Below are 24,920 nucleotides of genomic sequence, written 5' to 3' on the forward strand. Positions count from 1 at the left end.
TTGGCATTCAGGACAAAGAGTTCAATCTTGGTTTCATCAGACCAGAGAATCTTGTTTCTCGTGGTCTGAGAGTCCTTTAGGTCCCTATTGGCGAACTCCAAGCGGGCTGTCATGTGCCTTTTACTGAGAAGTGGCTTCCGTCTGGCTACTCTACCATAAAGGCCTGATTGGTGGAGTGCTGCAGAGATGGGAGAACCTTCCAGAAGGACAACCATCTCCACAGAGGAACTCTGGAGCTCTGTCAGAGTGACCATCGGGTTCTTGGTCACCTCCCTGACCAAGACCCTTCTCCCTGATTGCTCATTTCTGCCAGGCGGCCAGCTCTAGGGAGAGCGGTTTGGTGGTTTCAAACTTCTTCCATTTAAGAATGATGGAGACCACTGTGTTCTTGGGACCTTCAATGCTGCAGACATTTTTTGGTTCCCTTCCCCAGATCTGTGCCTTGACACAATCCTGTCTCTGAGCTCTACGGACAATTCCTTCGACCTCATGGCTTGGTTTTTGCTCTGACATGCACTGTCAACCGTGGGACCTTATATAGACAGGTGTGTGCCATTCCAAATCATGACCAATTAATTGAATTTACCACAGGTGGACTCCAATCAAGTTGTAGAAACATCTCAAGGATGATCAATGGAAACAGGATGCACCTGAGCTCAATTTCGAGTATCATAGCAAAGGGTCTGAATACTTATGTAAATAAGGTATTTCTGTTTTTTTATTTGTAATACATTTGCAAAAATGTCTAAAAACCTATTTTCGCTTTGTCATTATGGGGCATTGTGTGTAGATTGATGAAAAAAAAGATTTAATCAATTTTAGATTTTGGAAAAAGTGAAGGGGGCTGAATACTTTGATATTAGCTGGTAGGAGTCTTAACTTAAAGATTATTGTGTTTTGATGTATTTCTAATACCTTTTAAGACTTTTTCTGGTAGATGTTTTCTAAGACCCCCTTTCCATCTGTTTGATCAGAAGTCAAAGCCTTTATTTTTCCTAATATTTAGGATAGAAAATGGTTGAAAATGTGAATATGCCTCCATTTAATTTTTTTTTTAGACTCTTTGATTTCATTTGGCACAAGATTTGACATGTTCCTATGAACTTCACATGTTGGGTCCTTTTACATGGAAATGCCCTATAGCAAGCCTGCAATCTGTTTGCAATAGGGTACAGTGCCTTCAGAAAGTATTCATAACCTTCGACTTATTCCACATTTTGTTGTGTTACAGCCTGAATTCAAAATGGATGAAATCCATTCTACACACAAGAGTTTCTCTCTACACACAATACCCCATAAGTGAAAGCATGTTTTTAGAAATTTCTGCTAATGTATTGAAATGATATACAGAACTATCTTATATACATTAGTATTCACACCCCTGAGTCAATACATGCTAAAATCACCTTTGGCAGCGATTACAGCTGTGTCTTTATGGGCATGTATCTAAGAGCTTTGCACATCTGAATTGTACAATATTTGCACATTATTCTTTTTAAAATTCTTCAAGCTCTGTCAAGCTGGTTGTTGATCATTGCTAGACAGCCATTTTCAAGTCTTGCCATAGATTTTCAAGCTGATTTAAGTCCAAACTGTAACTAGGCAACTCAGGAACATTCATGGTCTTCTTGGTAAGACACTCCAGTGTATATTTGGCCTTGTGTTTTAGGTTATTGTCCTGCTGAAAGGTGAATTTGTCTCCCAGTGTGTGTTGGAAAGCAGACTGAACCAGGTTTTCCTCTAGGATTTTGCCTGTGCTTAGCTCTCTTCCGTACATTTTTATCCCCAAAAATATGAAGTGGTACTCAGTGATGTGTTGGATTTGCCCCATTGATACACCATCCAAAGTATAATTAATAACTTACCCATGCTCAAAGGGATATTCAATGTTTGCTTTATTAAAATTTTTCCCATCTACCAATAGCTGCACTTCTAAAATGGTTCTTCCGTTCTACATGTTATGTCTGATGGTTTAATGGATGCTGCTACTGCTCTCTGACCTAACCTGACCTCCCACCTCTGACATCCCTCTGACTATCAAAAAATGTTCAGTTAATCTTTACCATGTTCAATTTTCCATTGGGGCTGTTGAGCACAGTGACACCGGCAGCTGTGAGGGCACAAACTGCCAGGGCCATTAGGTGCTGTTGACAGCTCTCAGCCTCCTCCCCCTAACAGGATGGTCCACAGGCACATATTTAAAACTGTGCTAGAACCTCCACAGGGACACAGTACCTCCCTGGAAAGCACAGGCAAGACGTAACCAACTACCTGGCCACAAAACCAAAGCATGAATTGCTGTCATACCTTGGCCATATACAACCAACATATCATTTTCTAATATGGGTGAACTATCCCTTTAATATGTTCAATTTAACTGCCACATTGATTACTTCTTATGACAGATTTTAATATTCTAGTGTTGTATAGAATGCATACAACAAACAAGTGATTGGTGGAGCACTTAGCATTTGGCTATGTACATACTTATTAATAAGGACAATACATCCATCTTGCTGACCATTTCTCTTTCTCAAGCTGTTGCTTGGATCCTTCTTGGTTGAAGACCCTTGACATCGTCAGTCCAACGATGGACCCAAAGATGTGGAGCAGTATGATGGTATTCAGGGACCCTGCCTGTGTGTTGACATTACAATCCTATATATTTCGTTGTTTTAGCTTTGAAGCAAATTAAACGAAGCCAAGTAAAAACAAAATCTGATCTTTTCTCTGTGATACAAAACCAGATATTTCCTCTGTAATACACAGACTCAAAGCCATTTAGGATAACTGCCCACTACACAGCCATCGCTGCCACCAGGAGGGTAAATCCAGATCCACTGAAACTATATCGCACCAGAAAGACAAATCCCAGAATCACCGTCATGTTCAAACCTGGAATTCAGTATATAGATAGAATTGGTACACACAATGTTGGTGTCATAGAATGGAAGGGAGAGTGGGGAAATAAGTGTAGACCCTACAATATCATCCATTAAATGTCAATAATTACAACAAAACAATTTAAGGGTACGAAACTTCTACTGAGCACTGTTCATGTCACCTGCTTTTTGAGGCCTACCAGAGTGGCTTGACAGGGTGGCAGGCCTGACCTCCTGGATGGACTTACCTAACCTCCTGCCCATCAGGCCTGTTACGGAAGACTATGAGCGGATTTCCCAGACAATGATTAAGCATAGTCCTGGACAAAAACAAAAACATTCAGTGGAGAAACTGTGTAGTGCCTTTTATTTCCCTCTGACATTATATCAGATTTTTTTAAATAAAACACACCATTTTACATTTGGATCACATACATCTATGCTCTAACTAAACTAAACTATGATAGAAATTCCAATAGTAGTGTGTCTTAATTAAAATAAATTTGATGTTTTCAATGAAGATCCTCATTTTGTCATGTTTTTCCAACTTCTAGAAAGATTTTAACCCACTTAATCCCAAAAAGCTTTCACCATCATTTTAAAGCCCTAGTTTTTTTGTTACTTGAGAAAGTAATTTCTGAAGATTCTTTAAGAGGAACATGTGAATTGTCATTTATTTACATTTTTCCCACTGTTTTAAGGTCAACCCTGTAACGTGAACTGAATTCTAGTTTTAATATGGTAAAACTATTCCTTTAAACTTTTTTATTTCAAATGTACTATTTAACATCTTTATAGTCACTTTTAGAGTAATTCTTTGTAATTTAACCTCTTGAGATGGGAAAACATGTGTCATGTAGTTGAATATGTGCTCTTCATGACAGAATGCTATTACACTATCCAAAAGGCACTCTATTCATTGAATGACCCCTCTATAGAAAGTTCCTTTTAGTCCAGTACTAGACTCCAAAGAAAATCAGAAGGGCACTTCCATTATTGAATCATGAAATAGATAGGCTATAGCAGGGGGTATTGAAATCCTACCCAGTAGGTGCAGGGTACTGCTGGTTTTATGTTCTAACAGATAATTAATTGCACCCACCTGGTGTCCCAGGTCTAAGTCAGTCCATGATTAGAAGGGAATAATAAAAGAAAAGCAGTGATACTAGCTTGGAGATCCAGATTTGAATTGGGGGGGGGGGCAATAGTATAACCTGATATCACCCTATTGTTGGGTACAACTTGGCAGCAATAAATTACATTAGCCCTTTAAATCAATGTCAATTGAAAGCCACACCCCCACAATTGATTGCTGAAGCATCTATAAGCCTGGCCCATTTGACAATTTGTTTTGTGTTTAAGGTTAGTGGGCTGTTGTGGTGTGCTTTTGACAAATCTGGTTTAGCTGAAGGTTAATGGCTGTTATGAAAATATTTTTGATTGTTTGCAATTGTAATTTACATGAAGAATCTGTTAAACTGTTTCAGGATTTGGTCAAGCGTTCATTCCTAAATTCCATTCCATTTGTAGCTGCTGAACAATGGTAAGCTGAAGTTTACTGCAATGCTTTGGCATCTTACTAATTCGGTGGTCTTTTCAAATCTAATACCCATTGAACTTTTCTCTGGAGTTATGTTTGCGAAAGTGGAGACTGTTGCAGGGAGGATGGCTCATAATGGTTGGGACTGCATCAAACACATGGAAACCATGTGTTTTCTATTTGCTGTCATTCTGCTACAGCCATTAACATGAGCCATTCCTCCCCAATTAAGGTGCACCAACCTCCTGTGGTTTGCACTAGTATTCAGGTCAAAAGTATATTTAATTTGAGCAACACTACCTGGCATTTTGACCCTAAATAGTTGGGCTCTAACATGCAGTATAGCACATCTTGAAAATGGTAGGCTATGGACATAAAATTCAATTACTCTTGTCTTGACAGAGGGAGTGTATTTCTATACACATTGGCCAAGCAGGTGTCCAAATGGGCAATGCATGTTGGGAGTTGTATTGTCTGGAGCATGGTTTCCAACCAGATGGGAGAATCCATGAATCCAGTACTGCTTCCCTGGCTGATTCCTCGTTTGGTACCTTCTTCAGTGAGACTGGCGGTGGGAAATATGTTCCCAGGGCTGTCTTCATAGATCTGGAGCCTACAGTTATGGGTAAGGAACATATAGTTGTATAGCTAGCTCTACAACCTCAATGGTATGAAATGGCATGGCGTACATTGACCTGTAATATCTTGAATTGTTTTTACGGCACGTAGTTTCTTTTTATATAACACTAGTCTTTTCTGCATATACCAATCTAATGTATTCTAGATGAAATAAGGAATGGACACTACCGTCAGCTGTATCACCCTGAACAACTCATCAGTGGCAAGGAGGATGCTGCCAATAACTATGCACGTGGCCATTACACCATTGGCAAGGAGATTGTGGAGTCTGTACTGGACAGAATGCGTAAAATGGTGAGTGGTTCGGTCTCTAGTTGCAAGTCCCACTATGGTGAAATTTGGATGAATTGTTAATGTGTGCTCATTCTCCTCAGGCTGACCAGTGCATTGGACTACAAGGATTCCTTATATTTCATAGTTTTGGAGGTGGGACTGGCTCTGGCTTTGGTTCTCTCTTAATGGAGCGCCTGTCTGTAGATTACGGGAAGAAGTCCAAACTGGAGTTCTCTGTCTACCCTGCGCCCCAGGTGTCCACGGCAGTTGTGGAGCCCTACAACTCCATCCTGACAACGCATACCACTCTGGAGCACTCGGATTGCTCTTTCATGGTGGACAATGAGGCCATCTTTGACATCTGCAAGCGTAATCTTGGTGTGGAGCGTCCATCTTATACCAATCTGAACCGCCTCGTTGCCCAGATCGTCTCCTCAATTACTGCCTCTTTGCGCTTTGATGGTGCACTCAATGTGGATCTGACAGAGTTCCAGACCAACCTGGTTCCTTACCCCCGTATCCACTTCCCCCTGGTCACTTATGCTCCCATCATCTCAGCAGAAAGGGCCTATCACGAGCAACTCTCTGTTCCTGAGATCACAAATGCCTGCTTTGAACCGGCTAACCAGATGGTGAAGTGCGATCCCAGACATGGCAAGTACATGGCCTGCTGCTTGCTGTACCGTGGTGACGTGGTGCCCAAAGACGTCAACGCAGCCATCGCCCACATCAAGACCCGCAAATCCATCCAATTTGTGGATTGGTGTCCGACAGGGTTCAAGGTGGGGATCAACTACCAGCCGCCTACTGTTGTGCCTGGGGGTGATCTGGCCAAGGTGCAGAGAGCTGTGTGCATGCTGAGTAACACCACAGCTATTGCAGAGGCTTGGAGTCGTCTGGACCACAAGTTTGACCTGATGTATGCCAAGCGGGCCTTTGTGCACTGGTATGTGGGTGAAGGCATGGAGGAGGGGGAGTTCTCTGAGGCCAGAGAGGACATGGCTGCTCTGGAGAAGGATTATGAGGAGGTGGGGGCAGACTCTGGTGACGGTTGTGAGGCGGAAGAAGATGAATACTAAATCTGCCTCCTAACCAGCATTTATACTTGTTCTCCAAGCAGCCTCTTGTCTAATTATAATAAAACTCAAAGCATTTGAATTCTTGCATGTGTCATTTACTTTTGATTTATTACTTGATAAATCTGTCGATTTGGTCGGCAGGTGTGGCTGTGTATAACTGGAATGAAGAGGTCCTGGAATGGCTTATAAACTTTGTGGGTGGCATGCGACTTGGTCATGGAAGATAAGCGCTTGACAAGATGGCTGGCGTTGTTGGTACATCTGCACTTAATACACAAAATGTTATCAGACTACCTGACTAAGCCTTGAACCATAATTATCTTTATAAATGACTAGTCCTGGACAAATTCTGTGTCAACTGTAATTCCACAAAGTGCCTCTTATTGACCTCAAACATGATCTCAGCAAATTCCTATCAAACACACAATTAAAGTTTGATCACAAAGCCATGCTTTAACTTAACTATGCTAAACATTTCAATGGTGTGAGAAATTGCAAGGTTGTTATAATGCTGTCATTGCATCAAATGGTGGTTTTATGCAACAAAAGTTTTTTTTTTTTAGAATGATCTGTGTTCTGAGGACGGGCCTCAAAGAATTACTTTGTCTTACTGCATTCCAGAGCATGAGTTAATGTTTCTGTACTGGGGTACCAGTGGGAGATGGCTCCAGTATGGAGTTGGGGGGCCAGACCCTGGTCTCTACACAATGAGGACAGTTTTTACAGCAGATATTGTCTACAAATCTTAACCTTGTGACCCATTCCATATGTTTGTCATGTAGACTGAAGGAGGATGGACTTTTGCTATAAAATGTTGTGGCTCAAACCAGCTCGTTGAGTTCAGTCACCTCCAGGGGTGATTACTGACCAGTTCCATTACTGCAGTAATAAATAAAGCTTGATTGTTTTGAAATCTAAAAGTCTCCTTTTGATTACAATTTGTCACAATTTTAGTGATGATGTGTTAAACTTAATTTTTCTGATTGTTCCCTGTGAAATCCATGTTAACAGTGCATGGGGAGTTGCATGAGATGTAACCAGGGGAAAGCCACTCCACTTTGGAGCAGATCGGATCCCCACCTGGCTGGGAGCGTCAGCTGAATGGATACATTAACAGAATTGGAAGAAGGTTGAGACTGGTTTCTTACAGTAATTGAACTTGAGAGTGCACAGAATGAATAGTACTAATTAGACATTAAGTGAAAAGATGACAAAAACATAAAATAACAAAAGCCCCTGTTGAGGGTAGGCTCAGAGTGAGGTCTTAAGAGGGCCACAGCTGGGGTAACGAGCAGGACTGAGTTGAGTGTTAAGTGAGGTATCCTTGGACATGATTGTTAATTAGCCAGTTGCGGGCTACCAAAAGTATAGATGCGTGGTACTGGCTGACAGTAGGACCACGAGAGCCCAGGTGACGCCTTGCGAGGCATCTGACTTTGGCGACGTTCAAATTTTAACGTGTATATAACTGATAAAATGTTTTGTTAAATGAAGTAAACAGGTATGCCCTGGGTTACTATTTTTAGGTGTAATTGTGCATGTCTTTGATATTCCTGGTACTTAGAAAATACGAGGAAAGAGGATTTTTGGGACAGTGTTACAAAGAGAGAAGACCTGGGTACTCTGTAGGTAGTTTTACACATTTGGATAGATGGAAGATAATCTATACCATAGTAATCGCAGTAGACGATATCCCAGTGTGGATACAACACCTGGTTTTGGGACCACTAATTAGGCAATATTTTGATAATGGTATGGGTTTCCCTATTCATATAGACAGGGTTTAAATATTGTGTGGGTAATCTTTGTAAATGATGTTCTGTGTGGACATCTGACCAATTCTGTGTGGATGGTTATTTAGTAATGTTCTGTGTGAGCATTTGATTAATCCTGTGTGGGTGATCATGAAGGCTCTGTGTCAGGCTGAGATAAATAATAATTAGTAGATAAGTTAATGATTATGCAATGTTTTAAAATAGTTAGGTACATATGTAAAAGCTATAAACCAAATCCACCTATAGAAGTAAGAATATATTTCTGCGGGTTATGAAAAATATTGATTAAGTGTGTTTGGGAACAGTACTGTGTGAATGTGATATGAGAGTTCTGTGTAAATAAGATATAAACATTTAGCATAATAAGATTATTGAAATTTGGTTAACAAATGTAGATATAGTGTTATTTTGGGGTTCCGTCCATCACTGTGTAACAGTGTAGGTTCCGTCCCTCTTTTCGCCCCAACCTGGGCTCGAACCAGGGACCCTTGCACACATCAACAACTGACACCCACGAAGCATCGTTACCCATCGCGCCACAAAAGCCACGGCCCTTGCAACACAAGGGGAACAACCACTTCAGGTCTCAGAGTGAGTGGTCACCGATTGAAACGCTATTAGCGCGCACCACCGCTAACTAACTAGCCATTTCACATCGGTTACACTCACCCCCCTTTTGACCTCCTCCTTTTCCGCAGCAACCAATGATCTGGGTCACGGCACCAATGTAACAGTGTAGGTTCCGTCCCTCTCTTCGCCCCAACCTGGGCTCGAACCAGGGACCCTTGCACACATCAACAACTGACACCCACAAAGCATCGTTACCCATTGCGCCACAAAAGCCGCGGCCCTTGCAACGTAAGGGGAACAACCACTTCAGGTCTCAGAGCGAGTGACGTCACTGATTGAAACACTATTAGCGCGCACCACCGCTAACTAACTAGCCATTTCACATCGGTTACACTCACCCCCCTTTTGACCTCCTCCTTTTCCGCAGCAACCAATGATCTGGGTCACGGCACCAATGTAACAGTGTAGGTTCCGTCCCTCTCTTCGCCCCAACCTGGGCTCGAACCAGGGACCCTTGCACACATCAACAACTGACACCCACGAAGCATCGTTACCCATCGCGCCACAAAAGCCACGGCCCTTGCAACGCAAGGGGAACAACCACTTCAGGTCTCAGAGCGAGTGACGTCACCGATTGAAACGCTATTAGCGCGCACCACCGCTAACTAACTAGCCATTTCACATCGGTTACAACTGCCCATCATAGAATATCTCGGGGTGGTATTGAGAGCGGAACGTTAGCAGCAAGTCTAGTTTCTGGGAGCCAAGACTTTGCCGTGGTTTCTGGGAGGTCAGAGAACCGTTGAGAATCCCATGACGGGCCGGGCGTTGTCCACGAAACAAAAGTTTTTGGTTCTGCTGGGATTATGTTTGGAGAGCTGCTTCGTAGCTGTGGAGAGTCCTAGAAAACGCAAATGGAATGGTTGATGTGAGTACCTAAGAATTTCTTACATTGTAAATGGATTCTGTGAAGATAGGAAAATATGATGAATTGTATGTGTGTATAATCGATTTACTGGAGATTTGATAAAGTAATACTGGGAATATAATGAGATTCAATTTAAACAACCCATACGTAGACGTACGTAGGTTTTGAGTTGGTCCCTTTAATTAGATAAATATGAGGTTTAAGTATTATTCAACTGTCTACAGTCTGGGCATTTGTCTCAGAAACTGATTGGAGTGTGCCCACTTTTGGTTAATTTACCCGAACGATGTAACACTGAGAGGAGTTGCTATATTTATCGAATAAACCTTTTTTTGTTCGAGTGAATTAAGATGGAATCTCGACGTAACTTATAACGTCGTACAAAGCCTGGGGTTTCCATCAAAAAAGTATCATTGCGGAGCTAATGTGATGTAGTAAAATAATTATAATATGTCGCTTGTGAAAAGAAAATCTGCATTTATAACAAGGCACAAGGGAAGCGCATGCTAAATTAAACGCTAATAAACATAAACGCTGGGATATATTAAAACAAATGATTAATGATTTGAGGGAGTACAGTGGACTTATTATCAGGTTTTGTTTGTAGTTAAAACTTTTCGGTTGCTGAATCAGTGTAGTATAGTGAATGCTAACGAAATGTATTTTGTTTTTTCTGGGAAAATGGGGGTTTCATTGTCTCTCTCTGAAATGTTTCCCGGTGCTGTGCTGTCTTGGGGAGAGCAGTGAGTGAGATTGAGGCCGTAAACTACCAAATTAAATAAGGCCTAGCCATTTTTGTTTGTTTTTACCTTAAGGTTTGCAAATACCCCCACACACAACACACTTGTTATGACTATTTGTTGGTGTTTTTAAAATACTATGTTTGATTTTATTGTAAGTGTTCTATTTCATTTGGGTTTACTGAGTTTTCCATTTGTCTTCGTGCCAAGGTATCTTAAAGGGGCACACACACACATGGAGTTTTCTGAAGTTTTCAATTTCAGTTTTAATTGAACACGTGAATTCTTTTGATAATACATGTACTGGAAACTTACTGGAAACCTGGGATATGAAATGTTTGACTGTTTTTTATTTAATTTGTGAAATTCATTATCCAAATGGGGGTCACCTGTGCCCAAAATTGATTTAGACTTGTCTAAAATTGTTTATTTTGGGGTATCAGGTTGATTGTAGAGGTCTACACACTACATAAAAATATAGTAATTCAGATTAAGAATGCATTAGGATACTGATCTGTAATTGTAATCATGATAAGAAAGTTCATACTAGAATTATATGATAATTATACTGTATGTTAATATAAATGTACATTTTGACAATGTTGATGTGTGATAAATTGAGGGTTTTTGACTGAGTGATAGGACCAATTTAAATCACTGAGCAATGTCATTGGATATTTGGGTTGGATAATTCATTGGGTTTTGATTATGATTTGGAAACTGACTGATTTTTAAACCTGATGGATTGATTGGTAAATCTATTTGACTAATTTCCATGACCAAATTACGTTTTTGATGAAAGTGATCATACTCAGGAACTATAGCAGGTATGGTGTTAATGGCACATAGAGACTATAGGAGTTGCCTTATAAGTAGTGGAATCATGATGCTTGTCTTGGGTCATGTTCATTAGGCACCAACGGAATAGATTTTACATTAACCAGGAGTCACCTGGATTTGTCCAACAAGATATGCTCATTTTAGTTTCTGGGATGGAAATAGTTATTTCCACCATGCTGATCCATTGGAGTGTGATAACTAAATGCTTATTTTATTAAAGTCCATTGTTGCATGCACTGCATTATGCATTAAATATTTGCTTTTCACTGTCTATGAAAATATAGCCTTGAATCATATAAACTGTATGCATCTTTTTTTTTTTTTTATGAGTTCGTACAGGTGACTGTGTATCATGACCTCCCCAGACAAATTGGTAGAATGGTTAGAATATGTGTTGGAGGTTGAAGTGGGAGACAGTGCTAAGTTTCTTGGGAGGAGGCTGAGCCAGTGCTATAGCAGCCAATCACGTGCAGGAACCCATGCAATGAGTTATTGCTTTTATGCTTCTTGGTTTATGAAGAATGTATGCATTTTCTACATGTGAATGAATGTTTTTAAATCTTGTAATTTTCTTTTAAGTTGAGAGGACTCTCAAAAGGGGGGAATGTGAGAGCAGAATTGCAAGATTATATTATAATGCTGTTATTGCATCAAATGGTTGTTTTATGCAACAGAATAAGGGGTTGTTAGAACACTCATCTGTGTGTGTTCTACTGAGGATGGGCCTCTGGAAGATGTATGATGTCTTTGGGTGATACTGCATTCCAGAGAATGAGTTAATGTTTCTGTACTGGGGTACCAGCGGGAGATAGCTCCAGTATGGAGTTGGGGGGCCAGACCCTGGTCTCTAAACAACGAGGACAGTTTTTACAGCAGATATTGTCTACAAATCTTAACCTTGTGACCCATTCCATACATATGTTTGTCATGTAGACTGAAGGAGGATGGACTTTGCTATAAAATGCTGTGGTTCAAACCAGCTCGTTGAGTTCTCAGTTGGCGCCCCCCCTTGGGTTGTGCCGTGGCGGAAATCTTTGTGGGCGATACTCGGCCTTGTCTCGGGATGGTAAGTTGGTGGTTGGAGATATCCCTCCAATGGTGTGGGGGCTGTGCTTTGGCAAAGTGGGTGGGGTTAAATCCTACCTGTTTGGCCCTGTCCGGGGGTTTCATCGGATGGGGCCACAGTGTCTCCTGACCCCTCCTGTCTCAGCCTCCAGTATTTATGCTGCAGTAGTTTATGTGTCGGGGGGCTAGGGTCAGTCTGTCACATCTGGAGTATTTCTCTTGTCTTTTCCGGTGTCCTGTGTGAATTTAAATATGCTCTGTCTAATTCTCTCTTTCTTTCTCTCTTTCTCTCTCTCAGAGGACCTGAGCCCTAGGACCATGCCTCAGGACTACCTGGCTTGATGACTCCTTGCTGTCCCCAGTCCACCTGGCCGTGCTGCTGCTTCAGTTCCAACTGTTCTGCCTGCGGCTATGGAACCCTGACCTGTTCACCGGACGTGCTACCTGTCCCAGACCTGCTGGAACCCTGACCTGTTCACCGGACGTGCTACCTGTCCCAGACCTGCTGTTTTCAACTCTCTAGAGACAGCAGGAGCGGTAGAGATACTCTCAAAGATCGGCTATGAAAAAGCCAACTGACACTTACTCTTGTGTTACTGACTTGTTGTACCCTCGACAACTACTGTGATTATTATTATTTGACCATCCTGGTCTTTTATGAACATTTGAACATCTTGGCCATGTGCTGTTATAATCTCCACCCGGCACAGCCAGAAGAGGACTGGCCACCCCTCATAGCCTTGTTCCTCTCTAGGTTTCTTCCTAGGTTTTGGCCTTTCTAGGGAGTTTTTCCTAGTCACCGTGCTTCTACACCTGCATTGCTTGCTGTTTGGGGTTTTAGGCTTAGTTTCTGTACAGCACTTTGAGATATCAGCTGATGTAAGAAGAGCTATACAAATAAATTTGATTTGATTTGATCACCTCCAGGGGTGATTACCGACCAGCTCCATTACTGCAGTAATTAAATAATAAAGCTTGATTGTTGTGAAGAAATCTAAAAGTCTCTCCTTTTGTTTACAATAATTACACCACGCGTCATTAAAATAAGTCCGTTTTCAATGAAGATCCCTATTTTGGCATGTCATGTTTTTCCAACTTCTAGAAAGATTTTAACCTACTTAATCTCAAAAAGCTTTCAGCATTGTAAAGCCCTAGTTTTTTGTTGATTGGAAGTAATTTCTGAACATTCTTCAAGAGGAAAATGTGAATTGTGATTATTCTTTTTTTTAAATCCACTGGTTTAAGGTCAACCCTGTGATGTGAACAGAACTGTAGTTGAAATATGGTAAAAACCTATCCTTTAAAATATATATTTTTCAAAAGTAGCATTTAACGTCTTGATTTGTTTTTTGTAATTGAATCTCTTGAAATGGGAAAACTTGTTATGAAGTTGAACATGTGCTCTTTATGACAATGTTAAAATTAGGTGAAATATTTTTTGGACTAGAATTTGGGCCTCCAAAGAAAATCGTAAGGGCAATTAAATTAATGAATCATGAAATAGACAGACTATAGCAGGGGTATTCAACTCCTTCCCTGGAGGTGCAGGGTACTGCTGGTTTTATGTTCCAACATAATTAATTGCACCCACCTGGTGTCCCAGGTCTAAGTCAGTCCATGATTAGAGGGGAATCATTTTTAAAAAGCGGTGGAACCAGCTTGGAGATCCGGATTTGAATTTGAGGGGGCTAAAGTATAGCCTGATTTCACCCTATTGTTGGGTACAACTTGGTAGCAATAAATGACATTAGCCCTGTAAATCAATGTCAATTGAAAGCCACACCCCCACAATTGATTGCTGAAGCGTCTATAAGCCTGGCCCATTTGACAATTTGTCTTGTGTTTAAGGTTAGTGGGCTGTTGTGGTGTGCGTTTGACAAATATGTTTTAGCTAAAACTTAGTTTGATATGAAGATATTTTTGATTGTTTGCACTTGTGATTTACATGAAGAACCTGTTAAACTGTTTCAGGATTTGGTCAAGCGTTTATTCCTAAATTACATTCCATTTGTAGCTGCTCAACAATGGTAAGGTGAGGTTTTGGCATGTTTTGTATTTTCAAATCTAATACCTATTTTGAGCTTTTCTCTTGAGTTATGTTTGCGCCAGTGGAGGCTGTTGCAGGGAGGACGGCTCATAATGGCTGGAACGGAATAAATGGGATGGCATCAAACAATGTATTTATTTGCTACTATTCCGCTACAGCCATTAACATGAGCCCATCCTCCCCAATTAAGGTGCACCAACCTCCTGTGGTTTGCATGTGTATTCAGGTCAAAAGTATATTTAATTTGAGCAACACTACCTGGCATTTTGACCCTAAATAGTTGGGCTCCAACATGCAATATAGCACATCTTGAAAATGGTAGGCTATGGACATAAAATTCAATTACTTTTGTCTTGACAGAGGGAGTGTATTTCTATACACATTGGCCAAGCAGGTGTCCAGATGGGCAATGCATGTTGGGAATTGTATTGTCTGGAGCATGGTTTCCAACCAGATGGGAGAATCCATGAATCCAGTACTGCTTCCCTGGCTGATTCCTCGTTTGGTACCTTCTTCAGTGAGACTGGCGGTGGGAAATATGTTCCCAGGGCTGTCTTCATAGATCTGGAGCCTACAGTTATGGGTAAGGAACATATAGTTGTATAGCTAGCTCTACAACCTCAATGGTATGAAATGGCATGGCGTACATTGACATGTAATATCTTGAATTGTTTTTACGGCACGTAGTTTCTTTTTATATAACACTAGTCTTTTCTGCATATACCAATCTAATGTATTCTAGATGAAATGAGGAATGGACACTACCGTCAGCTGTATCACCCTGAACAACTCATCAGTGGCAAGGAGGATGCTGCCAATAACTATGCACGTGGCCATTACACCATTGGCAAGGAGATTGTGGAGTCTGTACTGGACAGAATGCGTAAAATGGTGAGTGGTTCGATCTCTAGTTGCAAGTCCCACTATGGTGAAATTTGGATGAATTGTTAATGTGTGCTCATTCACCTCAGGCTGACCAGTGCATTGGACTACAAGGATTCCTTATATTTCATAGTCTTGGAGGTGGGACTGGCTCTGGCTTTGGTTCTCTCTTAATGGAGCGCCTGTCTGTAGATTACGGGAAGAAGTCCAAACTGGAGTTCTCAGTCTACCCTGCGCCCCAGGTGTCCACGGCAGTTGTGGAGCCCTACAACTCCATCCTGAACACGCATGCCACTCTGGAGCACTCGGATTGCTCTTTCATGGTGGACAATGAGGCCATCTTTGACATCTGCAAGCGTAATCTTGGTGTGGAGCGTCCATCTTATACCAATCTGAACCGCCTCGTTGCCCAGATCGTCTCCTCAATTACTGCCTCTTTGCGCTTTGATGGTGCACTCAATGTGGATCTGACAGAGTTCCAGACCAACCTGGTTCCTTACCCCCGTATCCACTTCCCCCTGGTCACTTATGCTCCCATCATCTCAGCAGAAAGGGCCTATCACGAGCAGCTCTCTGTTCCTGAGATCACAAATGCCTGCTTTGAACCGGCTAACCAGATGGTGAAGTGCGATCCCAGACATGGCAAGTACATGGCCTGCTGCTTGCTGTACCGTGGTGACGTGGTGCCCAAAGACGTCAACGCAGCTATCGCCTACATCAAGACCCGCAAATCCATCCAATTTGTGGATTGGTGTCCGACAGGGTTCAAGGTGGGGATCAACTACCAGCCGCCTACTGTTGTGCCTGGGGGTGATCTGGCCAAGGTGCAGAGAGCTGTGTGCATGCTGAGTAACACCACAGCTATTGCAGAGGCTTGGAGTCGTCTGGACCACAAGTTTGACCTGATGTATGCCAAGCGGGCCTTTGTGCACTGGTATGTGGGTGAAGGCATGGAGGAGGGGGAGTTCTATGAGGCCAGAGAGCACATGGCTGCTATGGAGAAGGATTATGAGGAGTTGAGGGCAGACTGGTGACGGTTGTGAGGCGGAAGAAGATGAATACTAAATCTGCCTCCCAACCAGCTTGTTCTCTACTTGTTCTCCAAGCAGCTTCTTGTCTAATTATAATAAAACTCAAAGCGTTTAAATTCTTAATGTGTCACTTACTTTTGATTTTTTACTTGATAAATCTGTTGATTTGGTCGGCAGGTGTGGCTGTGTATAACTGGAATGAAGAGGTCCTGGAATGGCTTATGAACTTTGTGGGTGGCATGCGACTTGGTCATGGAAGATTAGCGCTTGACAAGATGGCTGGGGTTGTTGGTACATCTGCACTTAACATTTTGTGTGCATTCTGACTACTTGACTGTAGTTAAGCCTTTAGCAGTGCATCTTGCACCACAATTATGATGGGGAGGAGTATCTTCATAACTGACTAGTGTAAATCAAGCTTTGTCAATGGGACAACAACCTGTCTGTGACTGCACATAGTATGCCTTACATTGACAAGTTTGACCATGATAGTGCACTATCGCCGCAGTGTCATCGAGTGGTTGAGTGATTAATATGCAAATAGAAAAGATTAGCACCTTTTGCATAAAGCGCATTAAATTATTCCCAGCTATCATTGTAGAGCTACACTTTTTTTAAATCGGCAACTTAACCGTTCTCAAAGACTAAACCATGTATACTACTACGTTGGAAAATGTGCCAAATTATGCCACCACAGCTCTGAGCTGTTCCACCCTGTTAATATAGTGGTAGACAGTATCCGCGCATACTGTCTAATACCAACAGGCTCAGAGACAATTTCTGTCTACAAGCCATCAGACTGCTGAACACGTGAACTGGGCTGACCACCTGCTCGGTCATCACAACTGCTGCTACCAGACTGATAATAGCTAAATACTAAATGTTAACACTTGCCCGGTGATCCCGCTTCCCCAAAACACTAAATATTGGACTATTATGCAAATTGTTTTCTTCTATTCTACTGTACCATTTACTTCGTTTGAATCTTTTATTTCTTATTGTGGCATCAAAGTACCTCGTTTACTGGCGACTTTAATAACCATATCTACTGTAGCTAGCTAGTTCCTAAGGGAAAAACAACGTTGCTAACAGTTGATAGCTGCAACGTCAGAGAACAGACACAGAAAAAACAAGGTAAGTGTACTTTTGTTAACGCGCGATAATTTAAGACGTATGAATCGATTTATATAAACGTCGTGTTATAAGATACAAAAAGAAAAAGCCATTCAACACTTGCAATCTCGAAAATAAATGAGCGTTAACTAGTTTGCAAATGATCTAGCTACTGTTAGTTAGCTAACTAACGTTAGCTATCCATGCAGTTTCCAATATGAGTGATTTCGCTAGCTAGCAAAAAGTTGGCTAACAAAGTTACTTTTCGCTTTTGCCCCACTAACTAGCTAATTTGAAACCATATATATATCAGACAACTGTTTCAAGTAGAACGTTTTGTTTCAAATTGAGCTCGCTAATTGAATGAGAGGATAGCTATTTTGCTAAATCGTAAAGCTAATTAACTAACGCTAGCTAACCATGCTATTGAGCACGCTAACTAGCCTAGCTAGCTTGTCAAACTCAGTTGGAACACAGTTTGGTTGGGCCATGGCTTGCTTGTATTACTATGTATTTGTATTCATCAGATAATAGTACCCAGCTAGCTCAGTAATCTGATATTCTTCAAATGGGACATTAATTATGTACTGTAACAAGTGTATATGTCCTCATCTATCCACTGTAAATAATTTTGGAGTTACCCGAATGACATTGGCAGCCTGCTGCCACGTCAGTGACCATACCCAGCTAAATAACAGCTTATTTCAATATTTTAGATTTAACCTCTTTTGGGTGTTCATTATGCTCACAAAACGATTTTGAAGTAGCTAGTACTTAAATGTAAGCGTGAATATATTAAATTTATTAAATTGTTTCCATCTCCACATATCTGAGTTATGTACCAGAAATTCTGTCTACTGAATCTATATTCATACCAGCTTGGCTCTATGCCTAACAGTTATAAACGGTCTTCAATTGTTGCTTACTTAGCACAACTGGACCCCTAACCCTTTTACTGTGAAATGAAGGTACTCTAGCCAGCACCTAGATAGTTTTTGGTCCATTTCTAATTTCCAGACTAGTGCTATGCCTAAAAGAAATAGGATAATTAAGCTTTTACACAATGGTGTATCTGTGAGTGTGCTATGTTGAACTGTGGGGGGCACGTGAAGAGCAACGTTTGCTTATAGAGGAGGCTAGTTTACTGTAGTTTGAAGTACAGTTTGATGCCACTGTAACTGCCACATAGGAATGCCCTACAGGCTACATGCACGTAGAGCTGTTGAACAGCACATGTTTCTACAACACTAATTAGGCCCATTAGATCATGTTCAAAGGTCCTCAGCAAGCATATGACTTATGTTGACTCTGTTCAAGGCTTCCCTTCTAAGACTTAGGCTTTATCATGTCTTTGTATTACTATCATGTGCATATCTTCTGTTTGGTGCCGTTAACTTGCCGCTCTGGTCTTGAAATGTCTTCGTGCTCCTACTTTGCAGGTGGTGCGCTCTGTCAGATAAGAACAACAAATAAAAAGCTACCGATTGACTAAAATAAATGAATTCCATGTTTTGTAAATTTCTTGATTTTCATCTTGTTGAGTTGAACATAGCTGAGAGCCCAGTCATCCCCCCCCCCCCCCCCCCCCCCCACTGGCTCTCTCAATCAGGCTCTCTATCTGCTTATTCTCTGTGGTTCAACAGTAAACAGGTCTGCCTTGTTTGGCGTTGTTAGAAGTAGGCAGCACACCCTGGCTTAAAGTCAGATAGAGGAATGGTTAGTCCAAAGGCAATCCTTCCCCACCTTGTTTTTCAAGAACTTGCCTAACCAAACGCCCAACTGCCAGAGGCAAAATGTTTGCTCTATGGTTTTCAGAGACTATGGTGCCACATTTGGGAAGAAGTCATGATATAGTCTACTTAAGTGATGATGAATTGGTTGACTTTACCTGTTTTCTCTCCTGCCTAGAGGGAATATGAGTCAAAGCGAGCAGCAGGATGAAATCCCAGCATACCTCAAAGACGAGCATCCAGCAGGTCAGTTCAGTCTCTTTAGTTGCCAATAACAAGCTGATGAACATTGAATGGACAATGATAACACGTATTGTACACTGACACTCAGTAATGTAGTAGGCTACATAACAGTAACTTGAATGCCATCCTATCACTGAAGATCTTATTAATAGGCCTAACTACGGTAAACCTGAATTTTTTTTAAATGTCCTCACAAATTCGATGTCTGAGTGAATCTTAATATGTCTGAGGCATTTTTATTTGTACCAATAGGTGGCATTATCGTTCCATCTTCTGCATTGTTAGTGGCTCTACAGTTTCTGTCTAGCCCACCACACACTGATTCCTTTGTCATTAGAAGCAATGAGGGCTATTGAGGGCCATCATAACTATATTTAGCTTTATCTTTCTAGTGGAGCTATTACTCTATCATGTGGTCACAATAGACCATTCTAAGCAGAAGACATGGTTCAATGACACAAACTTCCATGTAGAAGCCTATTCATCATTCTATTGTGGCACTGTCTGTACAATGTGGAACGGAGATCTTTTTCCATAAACTGGGGAAGTTGCTCTGTTCCTCTGCTTAACTTCTCTCAACACTAACACCCTATTGTGTCTCATCAGACGGCAACAAGGATCACCCCGCGCCCCAGCCAGGCATGTTCTCCAGAGTGACTGGAGGACTCTTCAGTGTCACTAAAGGTGCTGTGGGAGCCACTGTGGGTGGGGTGGCCTGGATAGGAGGGAAGAGCTTCAACCTGACCAAGACCGCCGTCACCTCAGTGGCTGCTGTTCCTGGCATTGGGGTGGGGTTGGTGAAAGGAGGTGTGTGTGCTGTAGCTGGAGGCGTGTCTGCAGTAGGCTCAGCGGTGGCCAATAAAGTTCCTATTGGAGGAGGCAAGAAGAAGGACAAGTCTGACTGAGGAAGGGGCGGACGGCGATGCCGTTTTGGGTCTCGTGTCTGTGTCGTCTACAGTGTGGAGGGGCCTGGAGGGCTACAGAGGATTCAAAGTTGTGTGTGTGCGTGCGCACTTTTTGTGGAGGCCTACACTCTGATCCGCAAGTGTCTATGGACCACTCTCATTATGTGGCATGGTCACTGAGGGGGAGACTAAATAAGGGGTTTCCTGGTCAGCAGTGCAGGGGCCACCCCACCCGTCTTTGTCTGTAAAAGTAACCAGTGCCTCAAACTGTTGGAATATGAAATGACTGCCTGTGAATGTTGTATTTACTCTGTAGATAAAAAACCAGCCAAGAAAATATTAGGCCTATTTTATTGCTTAGTATTTGTTCCATCTCCTGGCTGCTGTTTAAGAAACAGGCCAAGAACATTTTCACAATGTTTAAGGCGGTGTTCATGTTCATTGCTGTATTTGGCAGTCAGACAATCAGTGATCGATGCCTAGTCCGACACCTCTAACAGTAAATAAAGAGGATCTCATGGGGGGGTTTGGTGCTGGGACTGCACAGGGGGTTACTACCTTGACCCCTGAGCTGAGGTGTGGTTCAGATTGAAGAAGCCAGCACCGGGCTGCTCCAACCACCAAGGCAGCGCCTTGTTTTGAAAGGCATTGGTGACGGCAGGGAGTTGATGGCTGCACTCCATCTCTCTGATTGATTCTGTTTCTGAGATTACGGACTCTGTGCGTCTGGGGCCCAGCCGCTCAGCCTTGGTGCTCTTTCCCACAACAACACTCATCACTCTCCCGCCGCTCCCCAATAATTACCGCGGCACGCTGGGGTTTTAACGCTACCTGCCAGGGCTATGGTAGACTGAACACTGCTAGGGAAGTCAATGTTCCTGACTAGATGTTTATGCTGGTGGATATTGTTTTCTTTTGTTTTTTCTTCTTCCCCTGTAAAGTATACGATTTATATCTCAAACTCCCCGTTTCTGATGTGAGGGGGATTTTATTTTCATAGGGATTTTATTTCTCCACCAGGGAAATGCTCTAAAGTGGAAATGTTCATTTCCATTTGTCTTTTTCATCTTCAGAAAATGCTCTCTGGTGCAAGTAATGTAACCTCATGTTTTTCAATGACAGAGTAGTTTTAGGATCCGTTTCCCCTTTGATGGTATGGACTCTTCATTTTTTCACTGATGGTGCGTCGAATCACGGAGCGCTGTCACTGCTGTTCCTTCCTCTCTTGCTATATTTTGTTCTTTCACTTTATAACAAGGTGGCTTATTCCCACAAGAAAGCCTGAACTAAAGTAACTTATTCATTTTTTTAAACTTATCACTTATGTATCTATCATCTTATTCCGTAGTCCACATGTTGTTCTACTGCCAAAAAACAAACTAGCCTACTTTAGCATTATCCATTTTTTATTCAATTTAAGGAGTTGTCTTTTTCTATTGTTGGTATTAGAAATAAAAGGTATTCATATTATCAATATACAGTACCAGTCAAAAGTTTGGACACACCTACTCATTCAAGGGTTTTTATTTATTTGTACTATTTTCTACATTGTAGAATAATAGTGAAGACATCAAAACTATGAAATAACACATGGAATCATGTAGTAACCAAAAAAGTGTTAAATAAAACAAATTATAAGTAGCCACCCTTTGCCTTGATGACAGCTTTGCACTATTGGCATTCTCTCAACCAGCTTCATGAGGTAGCTATCTGGAATGCATTTCAATTAACAGATGTGCCTTGTTAAAAGTACATTTTGGGAATTTCTATCCTTATTAATAGGTTTGAGCCAATCAGTTGTGTTGTGACAAGGTAGGGGTGGTATACAAAAGATACCCCTATTTGGTAAAAGACCAACTCCATATTATGGCAAGAACAGCTCAAATAAGCAAAGAGAAACGACAGTCCATCATTACTTTAAGACATGAAGGTCAGTCAATATGGAAAATTTCAAGAACTTTGAAAGTTCTTCAAGTGCAGTCGCAAAAACCATCAAGCGCTATGATGAAACTGGCTCTCATGAGGACCACCACAGGAAAAGAAGACCTAGAGTTACCTCTGCTGCAGTGGATACGTTCATTAGAATTACCAGCCTCAGAAATTGCAGCCCAAATAAATGTTTCATAGAGTTCAAGTAAAAGACACATCTCAACATCAACTGTTCAGAGGAGACTGCGTGAATCAGGCCTTCATGGTTGAATTGCTGCAAAGAAACCACTACTAAAGGACACCAATAATAAGAATAGACTTGCTTGGGCCAAGAAATACAAGCAACGGACATTAGACCGGTGGTAATCTGTCCTTAGGTCTGATTTTTAGCCATGTCTTTGAGAGACGCAGAGTAGGTGAACGGATGATCTTGGCATGTGTGGTTCCCACCGTGAAGCATGGAGGAGAAGGTGTGATAGTGTGGGCTGCTTTGCAGGTGACACTGATTTATTTAGAATTCAAGGCACACTTAACCAGCATGGTTACCACAGCATTCTGCAGCGATACGCCATCCCATCTGGTTTGCGATTAGTGGGACTATTATTTGTCTTTCAACAGGACAATGACCCAACAAATCTCCAGGCTGTGTAAGGGATATTTGGCCAAGAAGCAGCATGATGGAGTGCTATATCAGATGACCTGGCTTCCACAATCACCCGACCTCAACCCAATTGAGGTGGTTTGGGATGAGTTGGACCGCAGAGTGAAGGAAAAGCAGCCAGCAAGTACTCAGCATATGTGGGAACTCCTTCAAGACTGTTGGAAAAGCATTCCAGGTGAATCTGGTTGAGAGAATGCCAAGAGTGTGCAAAGCTGTCATCAAGGCAAAGAGTGGCTACTTTGAATAATCTAAAATCTATTAAGATTTGTTTAACACTTTTTTGGTTACTACATGATTCCATATGTGTTATTTCATAGTTTTGATGTCTTCACTATTATTCTACAAAGTAGAAAATAATACAAATAAAGAAAAACCCTTGAATGACTAGGTGTGTCCAAACTTTTGACTGGTACTGTAGTTCTCTACCAAAGGATTTGACTATTAATCAGTGGATTCTTAAAATTGGGTGTGTAACCTACACATTTGTAACATCACATGGATATTTCTTTTGTTCAAGGTTTGTCTATAATTTAATGGAAAAATATATGAAAAATGAATAAGCCTCAGAGCAGTTGTTTTGCCCATTTGTCATTAAGGTTTGACGGTGTGAATAGGAACTAGGATAATCAGTTGTTTCCTATTTGTTTGGCTTGTCAACACTGCGGAGATGAATTTCAGTAGCCCCCTCCCATAGCTCCTACTGCTCTGTTCTCTAATCTAAAAGGTCTGTATAGATCAATATAACAGTAGAGTCACGTAGCCTGTAAAATAGGCTGCTTAATCCCAAATCTGCCCCTTAGGCACTTTGTGTAGATGTGAGAGGATTGGATTAAGCAATATGTTAATAGTGCCACGTTTCCCTCTGATATTGCTCTCCAATCCTTTCAGGTCTACACATATGCATAGGGGGTTGAGCGTAGGGGTCGATTTGGAATTAAACTTTTGTTGTTCGCCTCCACCATGTCCCTTTTACTTACTCTGTATCTAGTCTTCTGTGAACACCGAATGGGTAAGGGATAAGTGAAGAGTTTAGAATCCGAAATGGAACTGGTTCCATGACGATCAAAATGATAGTTATATTTTCAAAGCCAAACTGGTGGACGTTTCATCTTGAGATATTTCAGCAACAGAGCAGTAAATGAGTCCATTTGAGTGTGTTCACTCTTTTGCTTGCCGTACAATTCCAGAGTCCAGTTGTAATATCAGTATACTGTCTGATAGTCTACTCTCAGGACGAGGAAACTTCAGGCTGTCACACTGGAATAACTGATTCCTCACCACGCTACATAGACATAGGCAAACAGTTGTGGTAATACAGACCTTTCACACTTTTCCAAAGCAGTTGTACACTGAGTATACATTAGAAAGACCTTCATAATATTGAGTTGCCCCCAGAACAGACTAAATTCATCGGGGCCTGGACTCTACAAGTTGTCAAGTGTTCCACAGGGATGCTGGCCCATGTTGTCTCTAATGCTTCCCACAGTTGTGTCAAGTTGGCTGGATGTCCTTTGGGTGGTAGACCATTCTTGATACACACAGGAAATTGTTGGCTGTGAAAAACCCAGCAGTGTTGCAGTTCTTGACACAAACTGGTGCGCCTGGCACCTACTACCATACCCCGTTCAAAGGTACTTAAATATTTTGTCTTGCCCATTCACCCTCTGAATGGCACACATACACAATCCATGTCTCAATTGTCTCCAGGCTTAAAAATCCTTATTTAACCTGTCTCTTCCCCTTCACCTACAACGATTTGAAGTGAATTTAACAAGTGACATCAATATGGGATCATAATTTTCACCTGGTCAGTCTGTCATGGAAAGAGCAGGTGTATTTCATGTTTTTTTATACTCTGTATATGTACTGTATGGCACTCACATAAAAACAAATTACTTGTGGAGAATGAACAGCCAAATGTTGTATGATATGACTTCAGGTTGAGCAGGAAAGTACAACTGTGAAATGGTACTAGATTTTGTATAGAATCTGCATGTTCATGACTCTTGTCATGAACTGTGTTCGTGCAGCATTTCAAATCCAAATGT

General features: G+C 41.6%; 2 protein-coding genes and 1 pseudogene across 2 annotated transcripts; all 3 read left to right on the top strand.

Moving 5' to 3' along the window:
- The first annotated feature begins 4,239 nt into the window (after positions 1–4,239).
- LOC115197383 (tubulin alpha-8 chain-like) lies at positions 4,240–6,492 on the top strand. Its single transcript, XM_029758835.1, has 4 exons — positions 4,240–4,425; positions 4,825–5,047; positions 5,207–5,355; positions 5,436–6,492. Exons 1-4 carry the CDS (start codon positions 4,423–4,425, stop codon positions 6,411–6,413), a joined length of 1,353 nt encoding a protein of 450 aa, XP_029614695.1. The 5' UTR covers positions 4,240–4,422; the 3' UTR covers positions 6,414–6,492.
- Positions 6,493–14,175: 7,683 nt separating this feature from the next.
- Positions 14,176–16,411, top strand: LOC115197385 (tubulin alpha chain-like; annotated as a pseudogene).
- Positions 16,412–17,045: 634 nt separating this feature from the next.
- LOC115197384 (transmembrane protein 263) lies at positions 17,046–21,763 on the top strand. The gene is made up of 3 exons (XM_029758836.1): positions 17,046–17,425; positions 19,313–19,380; positions 19,984–21,763. The coding sequence occupies exons 2-3, from the start codon at positions 19,320–19,322 to the stop codon at positions 20,280–20,282; spliced, it is 360 nt and encodes a 119-aa protein (XP_029614696.1). The 5' UTR covers positions 17,046–17,425; positions 19,313–19,319; the 3' UTR covers positions 20,283–21,763.
- Positions 21,764–24,920: the final 3,157 nt, after the last annotated feature.

Source organism: Salmo trutta, chromosome 7, assembly GCF_901001165.1.
Source record: "Salmo trutta chromosome 7, fSalTru1.1, whole genome shotgun sequence".
Taxonomy (NCBI): Eukaryota; Metazoa; Chordata; class Actinopteri; order Salmoniformes; family Salmonidae; genus Salmo; species Salmo trutta.